This window comes from Capricornis sumatraensis, chromosome 17, assembly GCF_032405125.1.
Source record: "Capricornis sumatraensis isolate serow.1 chromosome 17, serow.2, whole genome shotgun sequence".
NCBI classification, from domain to species: domain Eukaryota; kingdom Metazoa; phylum Chordata; class Mammalia; order Artiodactyla; family Bovidae; genus Capricornis; species Capricornis sumatraensis.
Window position 1 is genome coordinate 70,797,094 of NC_091085.1, and position 17,095 is coordinate 70,814,188.

Below are 17,095 nucleotides of genomic sequence, written 5' to 3' on the forward strand. Positions count from 1 at the left end.
GAAAGGAAGCTAATGGGTACAGGGTTGGTTTTTGTGTGTGTGTGTGGTCGGGGGGATGATAAAAATATTCTAAAACTGACTGAGGTGACAGCTGTACAATTCTCTATTTTTGCATCATGTTCAAAATTTTACATAATAACATTTTAAAATCTCAGAAACAATACACACACCAGAACTAAACAAAACTAAACAAACCAGCCCTAGAATCTGTTGTGTTTACCAAGAGTATAGACCCAACCTTAGGACTCAAAACCCTGCTAATCCACAATGGGTGTGCTGCTCCTGGTACAGAAGATGCCATCTGAGAGTCAACTGGTATGTCCGCACTCAACACACGTGGGCAGTCAGCTGACTGTGCACAGAGACCCCAGAAAGTCACAAAAGCCAGACGCCAATGTCAGTCCGCACACTCTGGTTCCTGCATGAATCTTAAATAAAGCCTTGCCAGAAAACATCAGGCACTGGTGGTGTACTCACCTGGTGCTCACAGTGTTTGCAGACCATGTTACTCGTGAGTCGTCCGTGAAAAGGATGCTGAGACTTCCAGTGGTTGGACGCGGGATGCGGTGACCCTGAAACACAGAACACCTTTGGGTAGGCCACCTCTAGCTCTTTGGCACCGACCTCAAAATTCACCCTCCTTCTTAGTACGTGGTACAAACACCCTCTTCAGAGAAAAACGTTTCTGGGCTTCCCAGGCAGTCCGTTGGTTAAGACTCCAGGCTTTCACTGCACAGATATTGGACCTGATCCCTGGTCAGGGAACTAAGATCCTGCATGCCATGAGGCAAGGCCAAAAGAAAACAAAGGCAGGAAAAAAAAAAAAAAAGACTTCTGAAAACATCAGAATGAGCAGGTTCTAAAGAACTGGGGTTTGGAGGGGTAGGATGGGGGTTAGTGGAATAATCACAGCGGAGTGGTGTGCCAGTTAGAACCACGGGCAGAAGACAGGCCGGCCTGGGCTGGGTCCTGGCTTTGCTTCTTTAGTCACTGGCCCAGAGCCAGACTTCATGTTTATAAGCCTCAGTTTTCTGGAAATGGGGATAATTATGATCCCACTATGCCCCACACCTGGGGCTTCCCTGATGGCTCAGCAGGTAAAGGATCCGCCTGCAACATAGGAGACATGGGTTCAATCCCTGGATTGGGAAGATTCCCTGGGGAAGGAAATGGCAACCACACCAGTATTCTTGCCTGAAAAATCCCATGGATGGAACAGCCTTGTGGGCTACAGTCCAATGGGGTCACAGAGCCAGACACGACTGAGTGACTAAGCGCGTGCCCCACACCACCAACTTCACAGAGCAAGCTTCTGTGAGGTATTATGGTGACTGGCACACAGCAGGGACCCAAAAGATAACTGTTCTCATTACTACCAATGCGCAAAGGAATTGACGTGTCATTTTCTTAAGAAAACAATGATTTCCTTCTAGGGAGGCCTGGGATCATTTGCAGGAACAGCTGGCCACAGTGGAAACTCGGAGGACATGGCAACTTCGCCTTATTAAGTTACAGGACCAATTCAAGAAGGTAGAGAGACCACCGTCTGAGGCAGAAACAGGTCCATTAAGCAGAAACTGAGCAGGACTCGGCTGTGATGGAATACTTGAGGTGCTCACTGGGGGGACGGTTTAGAGCTGTTTCCAAAACACAAGTTCCTCTCAAATGCACACACTCCAAGTCGGGATGGATGTCACCGGAAAAAAACATTCTTTTTAGAAAACATAAAGCAAATTACTGTCCTATCGAAAAGGTACACATCTCACATGTTACAGTTTAAGGGAAACGACTACCTCTGGTGCGGCAGGTGATCTGTCTGGGAGTTATTTCTGTCTGCTGCTGCAGGGGAAGAAAGAGAAAGAGGCTGAAAACCCTACTGCTCTCCCTCTGGCCACCCACCCTCAATCCCCTCTTAAATCTCTCATTTCTGTCCTGACTGCCCTGTTCAAAAATCAACTTTGAGCTAAGCTTCCTAAAAGCAGCCTTAACTGTGCTCTCTGACTGATTTCTGTACCTATTCCTTCACCAAATGCAACTGAACACCTTTCCTCTCTGGAATATCTGCACCCCCGCTCCTTTGACTGGTTAACTTTTATCAACTCCCTAACATTTACAATGTGCCAGGGAAATGAGATTCATTGAGCATTCTTGTGGCTCCTTGCTCTCCTGTATTAAAAGGGTGGGGGGCGGGGGGAATACACTCTTTCCTCTCAAGGCCAATGCAAATTGCAGCAAGGGATTGCTTTCAAGAACTTCAACACTGCTAAGCACAGTCACTGCCTGCCAATTGTGATGTTTCAGACCCTCCCCCAGCCTCACTCCCACTACTGGCTTTTGATCGAATTTTACTTTTCAGTTTAAAGTTGTAGGAAAATCACACTTGTGTCCCCTGGACCTGCTCGATGTGCACAGACCACACTGGATGTACTGTGAGTGTTAACGGTTTACCTCCAGGGAATGCACATCAAACAGATGTGTGACCCGGGGCTGGCGGTCCCGCTCATCCTCCAGTGACGAAGTGATCACGTGGAACAACTCGTGGGCGTCCTGTCAAGAGGGCAGAGCACTCTTCAGAGTGGCTGGAGAGGCCGGGCAACGTCAGAACCACCTGCCGTGCGTACCGCCAGGCAGACCCTCTATGGCTAAGCTGGGTAGAGTTTGCTTTCCAGCTTCTCAAGACCCAGTGCGTTCAACAGAAATGGCTATAAAAGTGGCTGGCTGACCTGATCACTAACAGTGAAGGTGTGGACCAGGTCCTATGCTAGATGCTCTGATGTGCTCAGAGAGGAAGGGAACCACAGACAGACGTGCTTTCTCCCCCACCACACATCACAGCGCCATGCGGCTCAGTGTCAGACCCTGGAAACACTCCCCAGGAGCATCTGGGACCCAAGGGGGTCCTTGACAGGAGAGCAGGACTTAAGGAAGGTGGATAAAGAATGTCACCTGTCACATCAGTAAACAAAGGATGGTGTGGCCACCAGACCAGCGGCCCTGCAGTCGCCCCCACTGTGCACCCTGAGGGGATTCAGGATGGAGAAAAGCAGGATATGGGCCCGAGATAGCTAAGGTGCGCACTGAAGGAATGATTTCAGTGAGCCCAGATGTGTGCATCTTCCCTTACGTAGAAAAGTATTTAATTCATTAACTTGGGAAGTCCAGTTTTTCTTTAATTAACAGTAATCTTTCGATGTCCTGACTACTGTGGTTTTTTTTTGGCAAACACTTGATATATCCTGGCTCCTCCCTTACCTCTTCGGAGAAGCCCCCAGAGCTGTCTGAGAGGCTGTCTCCCTGCTTAAGGACTGCCTTCAGCATGCCAGTCAAATAAAACCTGATTCTCAGCTGTAAGGTTGTACGTGTTTGTTTTCAGCCAACAGGTATCTGATGTCCTGAAGGACTAAACTCCAGTCGCTCTCTCTGTTTAGAGAAATGTGAATTGTAGCTAAATAATTCCAGTTACCAGAGGAGGATTACAAAAGTAGCTTCTAAATGGAAAAATATTTTGACATGTAATGGATTAGTCAAGAAGCATCATGAGAAAGCAGAGATACTCTCAACATCGTGTTTAAAAAGTAACACATACATGGCTTCCAATTAAAGTGGAAATGGAGACCATCTTTAAAGAAACAGGGAGTGAGAAAGCCTTCCCACCTCACTTTCCTGAGTTTTTAAATGCCTCTCACTTCAGCCCCGCAGTTTGGGGAGCCCAAAGGCTCTGGTCCAGGGGATGGACAGTGGAGGCGGCAGCAGCCAGCACAAAGCAGGCCAGGGCCAGCCTGGAACACTGGCAGACAGGAGGAGGCGCTGCCGGAAGTGTGCACCCACGGGGGTGAAACCGTCGGTCCCCAGACCTTCACGCTCTCAGCCTCAGCGCTGTCCTCCGGGGAAGGGGAGGAGAAGGTAGAGCCACTCACCTCTCTCTGAAGGCCTCACATGTCCCCATCAGCCACTGAAGTGTAAAGTCACTAGAGAACTAAAAAGATCTCCCCCGCTTGGCAACAGTGTGCCTACGCCCTGTCCTGTGAAACTTCTCTGTCCCCAGTCACAATCTGGTCTCAGGACACTCAAGCTGTCTGAAACGTCACAGAAACATCCGTGCAGGCCTGGCCACTAACTGCGAAGTCAGTGCTGGCATTTACTCCTCCCGCTGCAGTGATGCAGCTGTTTCTGGAGCTCAGGTCCCAGCTCATGAATGGGAAGGAGTCTCCGAGGAAACCTGTTTGGAATATTGTGTTCACCTGCTCTTCAAATGAAGAGATCTGCCATCGGTACATTCTTAAGACGTCCAACAAGCAGCTTGCATCCAAGACCTCTTCGTCAGTGACCTCTTGGCAGGATAAAGCTGGAATCAAAAGAGGCAACACAGTTATTAAACAACTAGCCAAGAAAACCTGTCCAGAAAGATGTGTCAAAGCTAATTAAAAACAGAAGGACTGGAAAATTCACCCTGGAATTATATCTCTTTTGTTACTCTTCCTTGTAGCCTTACCCAGTTAGGATGCTGGTAGACACCTGGAGTTTCCTGAATGCATGTAATTTTTCACACGGCCGCAGCATTTAGTAACCGACTTTCAGATATCTGAATTACTATTATCAACAGAAACTTACTGTTGCAAGATTCATGTTGAATAAATGATTTTAACTCTCAACTTGGAGGGACAGGAGGGCCCTTAAACATCCAACTGGTCCCACCCTACACTTTCTGCCTATCTCCTTCTCTACAGGACTGTCCCAGGACCACCAGGCCTTGTTTGCGTTAGAGTTTCTGACTCTTGCTACAAAGCATCAAGCTCTATGAGGCAGCCTGAAAGAGTCCTCTGAATGGTTTACTTTTCTTTTTTCTGTCATTGTCGTTTCTGGTCGCGCCACCTGCCTTTTGGGATCTTAACTCCTAGAGTAGATATTGAACCCGGCCTTCAGCAGTGAAAACACAAGGCCTAACCCCTGGACAACCAGGGATTTCAATCTGAGTAGAATCAAGCCTAACAGATACACATAAAAGTTTGATAGGCTTATGAATTTATACTGCAATTAAATCTACATCAGGGGTTGGCAAACTTTTTCTGTAAAAGGTCAGCTAGTAAACATTTTAGGCTTTGCAGGTCTCTGTAGCAACTACTCAGCTCTGCCACTGTAACACAAAAAGCAGTCACAGATGATAGATAATATGTAATATTATATAGATATGCAATATTATAAAGATGGTATGTAATAGTATATATTACATAGATACATAAGTATTACATAGATAACATGTAAACAAATGGACATGGCTGTGTTTCTGCTGCTACTGCTAAGTCACTTCAGTCATGTCCGACTCTGTGCGACCCCATAGATGGCAGCCCACCAGGCTCCCCTGTCCCTGGGATTCTCCAGGCAAGAACACTGGAGTGGGTTGCTGTGTTTCAATAAAGTTTTATTCACAAAAACCGGTGGCACGCAAATTTGGCCCCAGGGCCAAAGTTTATTGATTCCTGATCCTGACCACCCTCTTCCCTGAGCATATTATTAAGGACCAATATATCACACTGAATCAGCACTGCCATGAGATAAAGAAGATAAAAATATAGGAGGAGCCTGCCTCTCAGTGCAGTTTCTGGGAGTTCAGTGACTCTCCAGATAAATTAAGCCGGTGTTTCTTCTCTGTGATTTGCAGTCAGTGAACTGGCAAGATGGCTGTGATCCTGAACACTGCCACCCCACGCATGTCGAAGCATGGCTGGTGACCTGAGGAGAAGCAGCAGCCTGGACAGCTGGTAGCCAGTTACTGGTGCAATAAACCCTGGCGTCAGACCCTTACCCTACCCATCTGAAGAGGTATTATTCCTTCCCTCTTCCTCCTAGAGCCCCAGGCAGCCCTGTTAGCTTTTTCCCTCCCAAAGAACATCTGAACGTCCCCTTTAGCCCAGTTCTGCCTACAACACTGTGGGGCAACGCGGCAATGTCTACTCATTTTCCTGTCTCACAATCCAGCAACCTGACTTTCTCAGGATCTGCCCAGGGAAACAAGTGACTGTGTGCTTGACAGCCATGTACAAGGAGGTTCACTACAGCCAGTTTATCTAGGCAAGGCACCAGAAGCCAATAGCTAAGTGGACGGGGGACGTGGCACAGCTGCAAACGTGCATGAGGTTTTGCAAACCACGTATGTGATACGGGATTAAGAGTCAAAATATATTAAAAAAAAACTCTTAAAAACTCAAAAACAAAAATACAGAAAACTGATTTCAAAAATGGATGAAAGATTAAAATAGACATTAAAAAAAACATATAAATGGCCAATAAACACATGAGAAGATGCTCAACGTGACCTATGATTAGGGAAATGCAAATCAAAGCCACAGTGACATCACTTGCACACCTACTGAGGTGGCTGTTATCAGAAAGACAGACAGGAACAGGTGCTGGTGAGGATGTGGAGGACTGGAACGTCTGTGCAAAGGGAAGGGAAAAGGCTATAGCCGCTGTGGAAAGCGGTGTGGCGACGCCTCAAAGTATTAAACGAACTGCCATCTGATCCAGTGAGTCCCCCAAAATCAAAAGCAGGGGCTCAAACAGATATATATGTCCACCAACGTCCACAGCAGCACTATTCACAATGGCCAAAAGGCAGAAACAGCCTAAATGCCCACTGACCTATGAACGGGTAAACAAAATGCAGCGTGTACATAATACACACGCACACACACACACTGGAAAGTCGCTCATATTCAGCCTGTAGGAACGACCTTCAGACACATGCTCCAGTGGGGATAAGCCTCGAACACATCAGGCTAAGTGAAACAAACCGGGCACAAAAGAACAGATATATTGTATGATTCCACTTAAGTAAGGCACACAGTCAAACTGACAGAGACAGAAAGCAGAATAGCAGTGACCAGGGTCTGGGGGTAGTAGAAAATAGGCAGTTACTGTTTAATGGATGTAGAGTTTCAATACGGAAGATGAAAATGTTCTGGAGATGAACAGTGGTCACGGTTGCCCAACAGTGTCAATATACCTATTACTACTGAACTGTTTACTTCAAAATGATTAAGATGCTAACTTTTAAGTTAGGAATATTTTATCACAATTTTTTAAATGGGCAAAGGATATGAGCTAGTAGTTCACAGAAGACAAAATACATGAGACCAGTAAATTCAGAAAAAGAAAAAAAACAGTGCATGAGGGAGAGATATGTGTATGAAACGGCTGTTTCTCTAATGCACATAAGATTATTTGGTCATAAAAAAAAACAAAGAAAATAATATACCATTTCTGTGGGTAGGTAGAAATGCAGTTAAATGCACAGAAATAGTCTGGAAGGTTACACTTATCTTTTGCTTCGGGAAGGAAGGAGGGGAACAGGGCTGGGATAGTGGTAAAGAGAACTTCAGGCCTCTCTGTAATGCTTTAACTTCTCACAAGGAGAATTTATTCAGGCTTTATCACGAAATTAAAAATTATATTTATAAAAACCAAAATAAAAGACACTGGGCTGGAAGAAGCACAAGATGGAATCAAGATTGCCGGGAGAAATATCAATAACCTCAGATATGCAGATGACACCACCCTTATGGCAGAAAGCGAAGAGGAACTAAAAAGCCTCTTGATGAAAGTGAAAGAGGAGAGTGAAAAAGTTGGCTTAAAGCTCAACATTCAGAAAACGAAGATCATGGCATCTGGTCCCATCACTTCATGGCAAATAGATGGGGAAACAGTGGCTGACTTTTTCTAGGCTCCAAAATCACTGCAGATGGTGACTGCAGCCATGAAATTAAAAGACACTTACTCCTTGGAAGGAGTTATGACCAACCTAGACAGTATATTCAAAAGCAGAGACATTACTTTGCCAACAAGGTCCATCTAGTCAAGGCTATGGTCTTTCCAGTGGTCAAGTATGGATGTGAGAGTTGGACTGTGAAGAAAGCTGAGCGCCAAAGAATTGATGCTTTTGAACTGTGGTGTTGGAGAAGATTCTTGAGAGTCCCTTGGACTGCAAGGAGATCCAACCAGTCCATCCTAAAGGAGATCAGTCCTGGGTGTTCATTGGAAGGACTGATGCTAAAGCTGAAACTCCAATACTTTGGCCACCTCTTGAGAAGATTTGACTCATTGGAAAAGACCCTGATGCTGGGAGGGATTGGGGGCAGGAGGAGAAGGGGACGACAGAGGATGAGATGGCTGGATGGCATCACTGACTCAAAGGACATGGGTCTGGGTGAACTCCGAGAGTCGGTGATGGACAGGGAGGCCTGGCGTGCTGCGATTCATGGGGTCGCAAAGGGTCGGACACGACTGAGCGACTGAACTGAACTGAACTGAAGAGGCAGAAGCAGAGCAGGCAGCATGTGGCAAGAGGACAACACCTAACTCTCTGTTGTGATAGCACCCAGCCTGCGTTAGGACACCCATGTGGACATGCCAGTTTTTCACAGTCTTTGGGATGGTAATCTTTTTTGTTTTTAAACAGGGCAGTAAAAGAAAAGAGTTTCAAGTTGCCTCTTATGTAAAAGAGAACTTGCTTTTCATAAAGGTTTCTGGTCAAGGTGAGATCATACCTCAGGTTAAGCAACACTCAGCTAACTGTTTTCAAAATCCAACTTTTTTTCTAATAATACACAATCATTATTGAAAGTTTTAGTAGGTTTTTTTTCATCTTTTAAAATTGTCACCTGTACCATACCAAAATATCCATGGCTAATGTTTTGGCCTTTTTCTGTCCACCCTTTATCTGTGTACATTTTCGCTTTCCTGAAGTCAAATTATACCATATTCTGTATCCTGCTCTTTTAAACTTAATAAGATAGCCGATGCCTCCTCCCAAATTAAAACTAAAACTAAAACACTTCAGAAAGATGATTCTTAATGGCTGTGTAACATTCCATTGCTGGCTTAACCACCCTACTGCTGGATAACCACATTCTTCCCTTGCTCCCCAAACCCCCATTACACAAGGTGGTGGAAGTCTTTGCTCATACACTCGGCCATCCATACCCACTTGCTCCATATCCTCAGAGTCTACCAACCAAAGATTGAAAATACTCAGGGAAAAAAATTCCAGAAAGTCCCCCAAAGCAAAACTTGAATCTTCCAGGCACTGGCAACTATCTACATGGAATTTACATTGTCTGACACGACTGAGCGACGTCCCTTTCACTTTTCACTCTCATGCATTGGAGAAGGAAATGGCAACCCACTCCAGTGTTCTTGCCTGGAGAATCCCAGGGACGGGGGAGCCTGGTGGGCTGCTGTCTATGGGGTCACACAGAGTCGGACACAACTGAAGTACTACTTGGCAGCAGTAGCAGTACATCGTATCAGACATTATAAGTAATGTAGAGATTATTGAAAGTTGATGGGAGGATGTGCACAGGTTATACACAAACACTACGACATTTCACATCAGGGGCTTGAGCATCTGCAGGTTTGGGTGTCTGCCTGTAGGAGTGTACAGATGCTACAGGAGGAAAAACCAGTTCTACAGTTAAAAAAAAAAAGTGGTTAAAAACAAAATGAGAGGAAGCAACTTAGATGTCCATCGACAGATGAATGGATAAAGTTGTGATACATATATACAATGGAATATTACTGAACCATAAAAAGGAACTGAGTCACTTGTAGTGAGGTAGATGAACCTAGAGCCTGACACAGAGAGAAGAAAGAAATCGAGAAACAAATACTGCATATTAACATATATCTATTATGAAATCTAGACAAACGGTACTGATGAATTTATCTGCAGGGCAGGAAGAGAGACACAGACGTAGAGGGTAGGCTTGTGGCCACAGCGGGGGAAGGAGAGGGTGGGACGGACTGAGAGAGTGGCCCCGACATACACACTGTCGTGTGTAAAACTGACCGCTAGCGGGAAGCTGCTGCCTAGCGCAGGGAGCTCAGCTCAGTGCTCGGTGACGACCCAGGGGGTGGAATGGAGAGTGGGAAGATGGAACTCAGGGCTGGAAAGGAGGCTCAAGAGCAAGGAGACATCTGTGTGCATGTGGCTGATTCGTGCTGTTGTCCAGCAGAAACTAGTACAATACTGTAAAGCAGTTACACTCCAATATATTTTTTTTAATGAAGTTAGATTGGTGGCTTCCTAAAACCTTTACCAAGCCCATGTACACAGTGGCTTTCCAACCTCAGGGCTAGTACGGGGCCATTCCCAAACTTGCCTGCCCTGGGAACAAACTCCACTCCCAGCTAGTATAGATCACAGTCCATTGAACTACTAGGTCAAATGGTCCTGGGTGTTTTGCAAGCTGCTACTATGTGGTTCCAAACTGCCTTCCGCCAAGGCTGTCCCAAGTGACACCACTAGCATGTATGAAAGTGTCACCCAGGGGCAGGTCAGGATTGTAGATTTGCTTTTGAATCTTTGCTGACAGGCCAAAAAGCAGTACCTCACTATTATGCTATTAATATTTCTTTGATGGTGGACACAGTGAATATTTACTTTGCTTGTTTTATTTGTTAGATACATCCTATGCGTTAGTCGCTGAGTCATGTCCAACTCTTTTGGGACCCCAAGGGCTGGATTGTAGCCCACCAGGGTTCTTTCTCCATAGGATTCTCCAGGCAAGAATACTAGAGTGGATTGCCATGCCCTCCTTCAGGGGATCTTTCTGATCCAGGGATCAAACCCGGGTCTCCTGCATTGCAGGCAGATTCTCTATGGTCTGAGCCACAAGGGAAGCCCAGATATAGCCTGTCTCTACCTAAATACAATCTGTATTATTGCTTTTGTGAATTACCTCATTTCCTAGGGTAAGATACTTTTTTTTTAACCTTGATGTTTTTGAAACTGGAGTATTTCTTACAATCCAAATGCTTAAATGGCAGTGGGGTTTTTTTCCCTTCCTTAAAAAGCTATTACTAAACTGACAATTTTTAAAATAAATGATTACATCTTTGATTTAAAAAAAAAAAAACAACAGCCTGAGTGTATCTATTGGGCCCTTAGTGCTTTTTTCATAAGAATGTGTGTGATTTTTTTCCTACAGGAAGGTTATTAACCCTTCGCCTGCCATCTGGGCTGCTGCTTTGAAAACGCACACAATCCCCTTTCCATTTCCAACTCAGTACCTTTCAGGAGGTGCAACAGCGTCAACGATAAGTACTGGTGTTGCGGGGGCTCCTTGTGACTCCCAGTGTACTGGGTGGTGAACTCTTCCAGCCACTTGATGAAGGTGGGGCAGGCGGACAGGCCCTGCAGCAGGGAGTTCATGAAGCAGGTGTTCCCCAAGTTGACAAGGCCAGGCACAAGCCCTAAGTGAGGGGGAGAAGAGAACAGCACATCACAATGGACCGGCTCTTTGTTCCTCTCCCATCGGGATCCCAGAGCTCCTGCACCATGGCCTTGGGCTGGAGACCCCAATCTCAGAAAGCCCTCATCCACAGAGCCCAGGGGGCCAAGCTTTACGTCCCAGCCGAGGCCTGGCCCTAACGCTGCTCCTTCAGGACATCATAGGCTGCAGAAGGGCAGGTCCTGGCCACGTGGGACTTGTGAAACTCACCAGAGCACCACAGTGTCTGGCACAGCCTGGCTTACATTAAATGTACAGAAACACTTAGTAACCTCTCTCTCTCTTTCTCTCCCTCACTCTCTCTCTCTCCTTTGTTAAGAAAGCAATGTTTCTCACAACAGAAGAAAACAATCATTTTGTTCTTGCTCCCTCAGGACAATGATTTTGTTCTTATAATCAGTGGAAAAGACACTGCTCCTGCCATTCTGATCAGTCTTTCTGCAAAGAGATTAACAAGATCTGACATACTTCCCTCTTCTGCTGAAACTGAAAACAACAAAAACAAAATTTTTATCATGAAAGTTCTCAAACATCCACAAAAGAAGAACAGATATCTAATGAACCCCAATAACAACCATCCCCAAACTGAACAATGATTCAGGATGGGGTGGGAGGTGGAAGGGAGGTTCAAGAGGGAGGGGACACATGTATACCTATGGCTGATTTATGTTGATGTATGTCAGAAATCAGCACAACATTGTAAAGCAATTATCCTCCAATTAAAAATAAATAAATTTTTTAAAAATGATCAATATTTTGCTACATCTGTCCCTTTTATATATTTATTTTGGCTGAATTTTAATCAATATAAGTAGAGCAACATTGACAAAAGGGGGCATTTTTAAAAATAAGAAAATAGTTTTTTTGTTAATGAAGAAATGAACTTGAAACATTTACTAGTGACTAGCAGCCATTTGGTGAAAGCACAAAGGCATCACACAATTAGGCAGCTGTACAGCTGAAAAACACAATGGCCATAATAATGAGGACGTTTAGACAATTAAACCACTTGAAATTTCCCATTACGAAGCATGTCTCAAACTCATGCCCTTAGTGGAGGTGAAATAGAAATCTTTTTACTACAGGATATAAAATAATGAGTCATTAAAATTAACTTCTGCTTAAAAGCAAATACTGTTGACAAAACTGAAGACACAAGAGAACCATACATGTCCTCCCCCTTTGGTAATGTTTTTGAATAATGAAAGGTTTGGGTCAAGTCTACAGACTATGATGCAAAGGCTTCATTCTTACCTTTTCTACGCTTCTTTCTTTCTGTAATGGGACCCCAAATAACATAGATTCCTGCTGCAAGAGCAGCGGCAATTCCACCTATAACACCCCAGTTCTTCATGACTTTGTATCTAAAAAGGAAAATAAGTTGACTGTCTTTCCTCATGACAAATACAACACGTGTATATATAGGGACAGGTACACAGATATAACATTTCATCAAAATAACCCACTGGCCCACCAAATACCTAGCTTTCAAATTAAAGTAACATACAGTATAGGATATGTCTTGAAAATCTACAGACACAGATATTAGGATTTAAAACCTAAGTCAGAGCACAACCTCCCCAAGCCCCACCTCACTCGAGAGCGGGGTTCAGGGCTTTCCTCCTGCTCTGTCTCTCATTCTACCACCACACTGGCCACCGCCCCAGCCAAAGCCATGCTCCTGCCCCAGGGCCTTTGCCTGGCTGCCCTCTCTGCCCGGGGTGCTCTTCCCCCAGGTCCCACTGCTTGGCTCATTCCCTCCCCTCCTTCCTTTTTTAAAATTATTTTTTATTTTTTTTCCTTGCCATGTGGCATGGAGGCTGTTAGTTCCACAACCAGGGATTGAACCTGTGCCCCCTGCAGCGGAAGTGCAGTCTTAACCACTGGGCTGCCAGGAAAGTCTCTCCCTCTCACATCTAACAAACTATTAGAACCTGCTCTCATGACATTTTACCCAGTTCTACTTTTTCTTTTCACCATAGTGCTCTCCACTTTCCAACATAACATTCACTGATTCACCACGTTTATTTTCAGTCTCCCTCAACTAAAATGCAAAGTCCCCGTGGACAGGGATCTTTGTTTTACACACTAACATATTCCAAGCGCTAACAAGTGTTTAGATCACACAGTAGGTTCTTGACAGTATTTACTGAATGACTGGAGAAATACAGAAATGGATTTATCTTTTAGGTTATTAAATGGGGGGAGATCTTTATACAACAGTATAAAGATAGATGTATAAAGTATAAAGATAAATAGATGTATAAATAGGTCTTTATACAATCATATAAAGATCTTCTAAATATTTATTAAATATTAAATATTTCTTCATTTGAAGCTTGACTTCAACACTGAAGTTATTCTTTTACTACAAATAAAGAAATTTCACCAGCAGTTTAAAACACTGTCCACACACAGTTATGTATTTCCACTAAATAAGGCAAACAATATATATAGAACCTATGCAGGAAGTGGGGGCTGAGGGTAGCCACAGTGCTGAGCTCTGAACCTGGAGCCCGTGGGAGGAGGGCAGACAAAGAAGGCACAATGGGACCCTGGCAGGACTGGGGACTCATACTGTCGGAGGTCCTGACAGGAGTGGGGATCTCAACAAGACTGGGAGCCTTAACAGCTTAAGGGGTGCTGATTGGTTTAGGAGCCCTTGCGAGATAAGGAGTCACTAATAAGGGATACAGACTAAGGGATCCCTGGCAAAACGAGGGGGGCGGGGCGGTGACAGGAAGAGGGGTACCGACAAAATGGGGTGGGGGGACACTAGCAAGCTCGGGGTACTCTAACAGGGTTGTGAGAATCATGGCAGGTTTAGGGGGCTGGGCAAGGTTTGTGAAACCCAGCAGGCCAGGAACTGACATAACTGGGGAGCCCAGAAGAACTGGGGGTATCCTGATAGGATGAGGGAGTCCAGGAAGTCCTCCGAGGCGCTGAGAGCTCCGAGAGGCCACTCACGGAATTCGGGGCCTTGACAAGCCTGAGTCTCCCTGGAAGGGCTGGCGACAGTGACAGGGTTGGAGGAGACACTGGCAGGTGGAAGGACGGGGGTGGAGGGGGCACTGATAAAACTGGGGGCCCAGCAGAACCAGGGAACGCGGACAGAATCGGCGTTGCCTTGAGGCCCTGGAGGCCCGACACCCCCACCCCCGCCGCAGGGCCTGGGCCTCCAGCCCTACCGACGCAGACGTCTCCGGAATGCCGACTCCGGCCCCGGGGACCCTGACTGGAGCGTGGAAGAGCCTCCACAGGCGCCCCGGCCCCGGCCTCCCCGGCCGCCCCGCCCCCCAGAGCTCACCTGACGGCGGCCCCGGTCCGCAGGAAGCGCTGGATGGCCCTGTCGGCCGCGGTCATCGCCGCCGAGGCCCGGGAGCTCAGCATCGCGGCTGCGCGGGAGGCGAGCCGCCGCCCCCGCCGCTGTCGCCGCGGCCGGACCCAGGCCTCCGAGGGCTCCCAAGGCGGCGGAACCCGTGGCCAAAGTCCCAGCTCCTCCGGGGAGGGTAGACCGAAGGACGGCCTGCCAGAAGAACCGGAAGTAGCTCTCACCGGAAGACTAGAGTCGAAGGACCACAACCTGTACTTCCTTTTCCCCCTTAGCAACGGATGTCGGCGTCGGTTACTAAGGGAGGCCCTGTGGCCTTCGCTTTGTTTTAAAGTTGAGTTCGGGCCCCGTTCTTATATACAAATGTCCCATTTGCAAAAGGGACCCTGGCTTACTTTTATTTTTCGGTGTGAAGAGGGCGATTCCCTCCTGAAAGCGGGATCACAACTTGTCTTCGGAGTGGAAACAGGTCGCAGAAGGGCCTTTAAGGAGCGTGTGGACCATCCTGATGGCATCTATAGATTAATCAGACCTTGAATAATAACAGCCACCAAACCTATTGTTTAATTCAGTGCATTGCTAAGTACTTCGCATGCATTATTCATATTTAATCTTCGCACTTATCCACATTTTACATCCCAGGAAACGCAAGAAATTCAGAGAAATAGTAAGTTTTTGACACAGGTGTAAGTGGTGGAAACAAGATTGTCAGGCAAATCTGTGTCTCAAGAATAGCACTGTCCAATAGCATATATGGAAGGCCATATTTTAAATTTTCTAGTAGCCACATTAAAGTGAAAAAAACAGTAGATTACTTTTATCAGTATCTTTCACTTGCCCCAATATGTTCAAAATACTGTCATTTGTATGTAGAAATTCTTAATGAGATAATTTACATTCTTAGGGAGTGGCAACCCACTCCAGTATTCTTGCCTGGAGAATTCCACAGACAGAGGAGCCTGGTGGGCTACATACAGTTCTGTTTTCAGTCCAGTCATTCAGTCATGTCCCACTCTTTGCGACCCCGTGGACTGCAACATGCCAGGCTTCCCTGTCCATCACCAACTCCTGGAGCTTGCTCAAACTCAGGTCCATCCAGTCGGTGATCCCATCCAACCATCTCATCCTCTGTCATCCCCTTCTCCTCCTGCCTTCAATCTTTCCCAGCATCAGGGTCTTTCCCAGTGAGGCAGTTCTTTGCATTAGGTGGCCAAAGTATTGGAGTGTCAGCTTGAGCATCAGTCCTTCCTAAGTATATTCAGGACTGATTTCTTTTAGAATTGACTGGTTGGATCTCTTTGCAGTCCAAGGGACGCTCAGGAGTCTTCTCCAACACCTCAGTTCAAAAGCATCAATTCTTAGATGCTCAGCTTTTTTTATAGCCCAACGCTCACATCCATACGTAACTAATGGAAAAACCATAGCTTTGACTAGATGGACCCTTATCGGCAATGTCTCTGCTTTTTAACATGCTATCTATGTCGGTCATAGCTTTTCTTCCAAGGAGCAAGCGTCTTTTAATTTCATGGCTGCAGTCACCATCTGCAGTGATTTTGGAGCCCCCAAAATTAAAGTCTCACTATTTCCATTGTTTCCCCATCTATTTGCCATGAAGTATGAGACCAGATGCCACGATCTTAGTTTTTTGAATGTTGAGTTTTAAGCCAACTTAAACATAACTTAAACAACATACAGTTCATGGGATCGCAAAGAGTCAGACATGGCTGAGCAACCAACACTTTTCACATGTTTGTACCAAATACCTCGCCATTTGCACCAGCTGTTTTTCATGTTCTCGACAGCCGCGTGTGACCAGTAGCTACTACACTGGATAATATTGGAGCCAGAGAGAACTTGCCCTCCCTTGTAATCAACTCCCCCAACTCCAGAGCAAGTAATTGCAACTGCTTTAGTAAAGAAATCAATGTTTTGGTTCAGTGATTCTCAAAGTTTTTCATCTCAGGACCCTAAAAATTATAAAGCTTTTGTTCATGTACACTATATCTAATTATACTTACACTACTAAAAATTAACATTGAGAAATATGGAGCATCCTGACTAGTACACTGGGTTTCACACTTCCTTTGTCTATAAACATAATAATTGAAACCTCTTGCCAAACATTTGCTAGCAGCTAGATCCTTGTGCTGAATACCTGTGTGCACTGTCCTATTCCATCCGCCCAACAAACCCACCAAGTAGGTTCTATTAAAATTTCCACTTCAGGGGACTTCCCTGGTGGTTGAATGGTTAAGAATCTGCCTTGCAATACAGGGGGCTTGGGTTGAATCCCTGGTCAGGGAACTAAGACTCCACATACTGCAGAGCAACTAAGCCTGCCCGTGGCAACTACTGAGCCCATGTGCCTCAAAGAAAGATACTGCATCCCTGTGGGAGAGTAAATGGGTACCATCTTCATCCTGGGCAGTTTGGACTATTTACAAAAATGGCGAATCTGCATACCCTGTGATCCACA

General features: G+C 45.8%; 1 protein-coding gene across 2 annotated transcripts in view; it reads right to left on the reverse strand.

Annotated features, from left to right (window-relative positions):
* Window positions 1-14,684, reverse strand: part of USP30 (ubiquitin specific peptidase 30) — a 23,873-nt gene extending 9,189 nt beyond the window's left edge. The window contains exons 1-7 of one of the 2 annotated variants that reach the window (XM_068989569.1): window positions 14,596-14,684; window positions 12,543-12,652; window positions 11,068-11,250; window positions 4,242-4,345; window positions 2,449-2,547; window positions 1,794-1,839; window positions 478-572 (exon numbers count right to left, since the gene is read on the reverse strand). In XM_068989569.1, coding sequence (XP_068845670.1) covers window positions 478-572; window positions 1,794-1,839; window positions 2,449-2,547; window positions 4,242-4,345; window positions 11,068-11,250; window positions 12,543-12,652; window positions 14,596-14,678 — 720 coding nt within the window. In that variant the 5' untranslated portion in view covers window positions 14,679-14,684. Of the gene's footprint in view, window positions 1-477; window positions 573-1,793; window positions 1,840-2,448; window positions 2,548-4,241; window positions 4,346-11,067; window positions 11,251-12,542; window positions 12,653-14,476; window positions 14,549-14,595 lie in introns of those variants that run through there. The other variant, XM_068989570.1, reaches the window with a different exon arrangement.
* Between the last annotated feature and the right edge of the window lie 2,411 nt (window positions 14,685-17,095).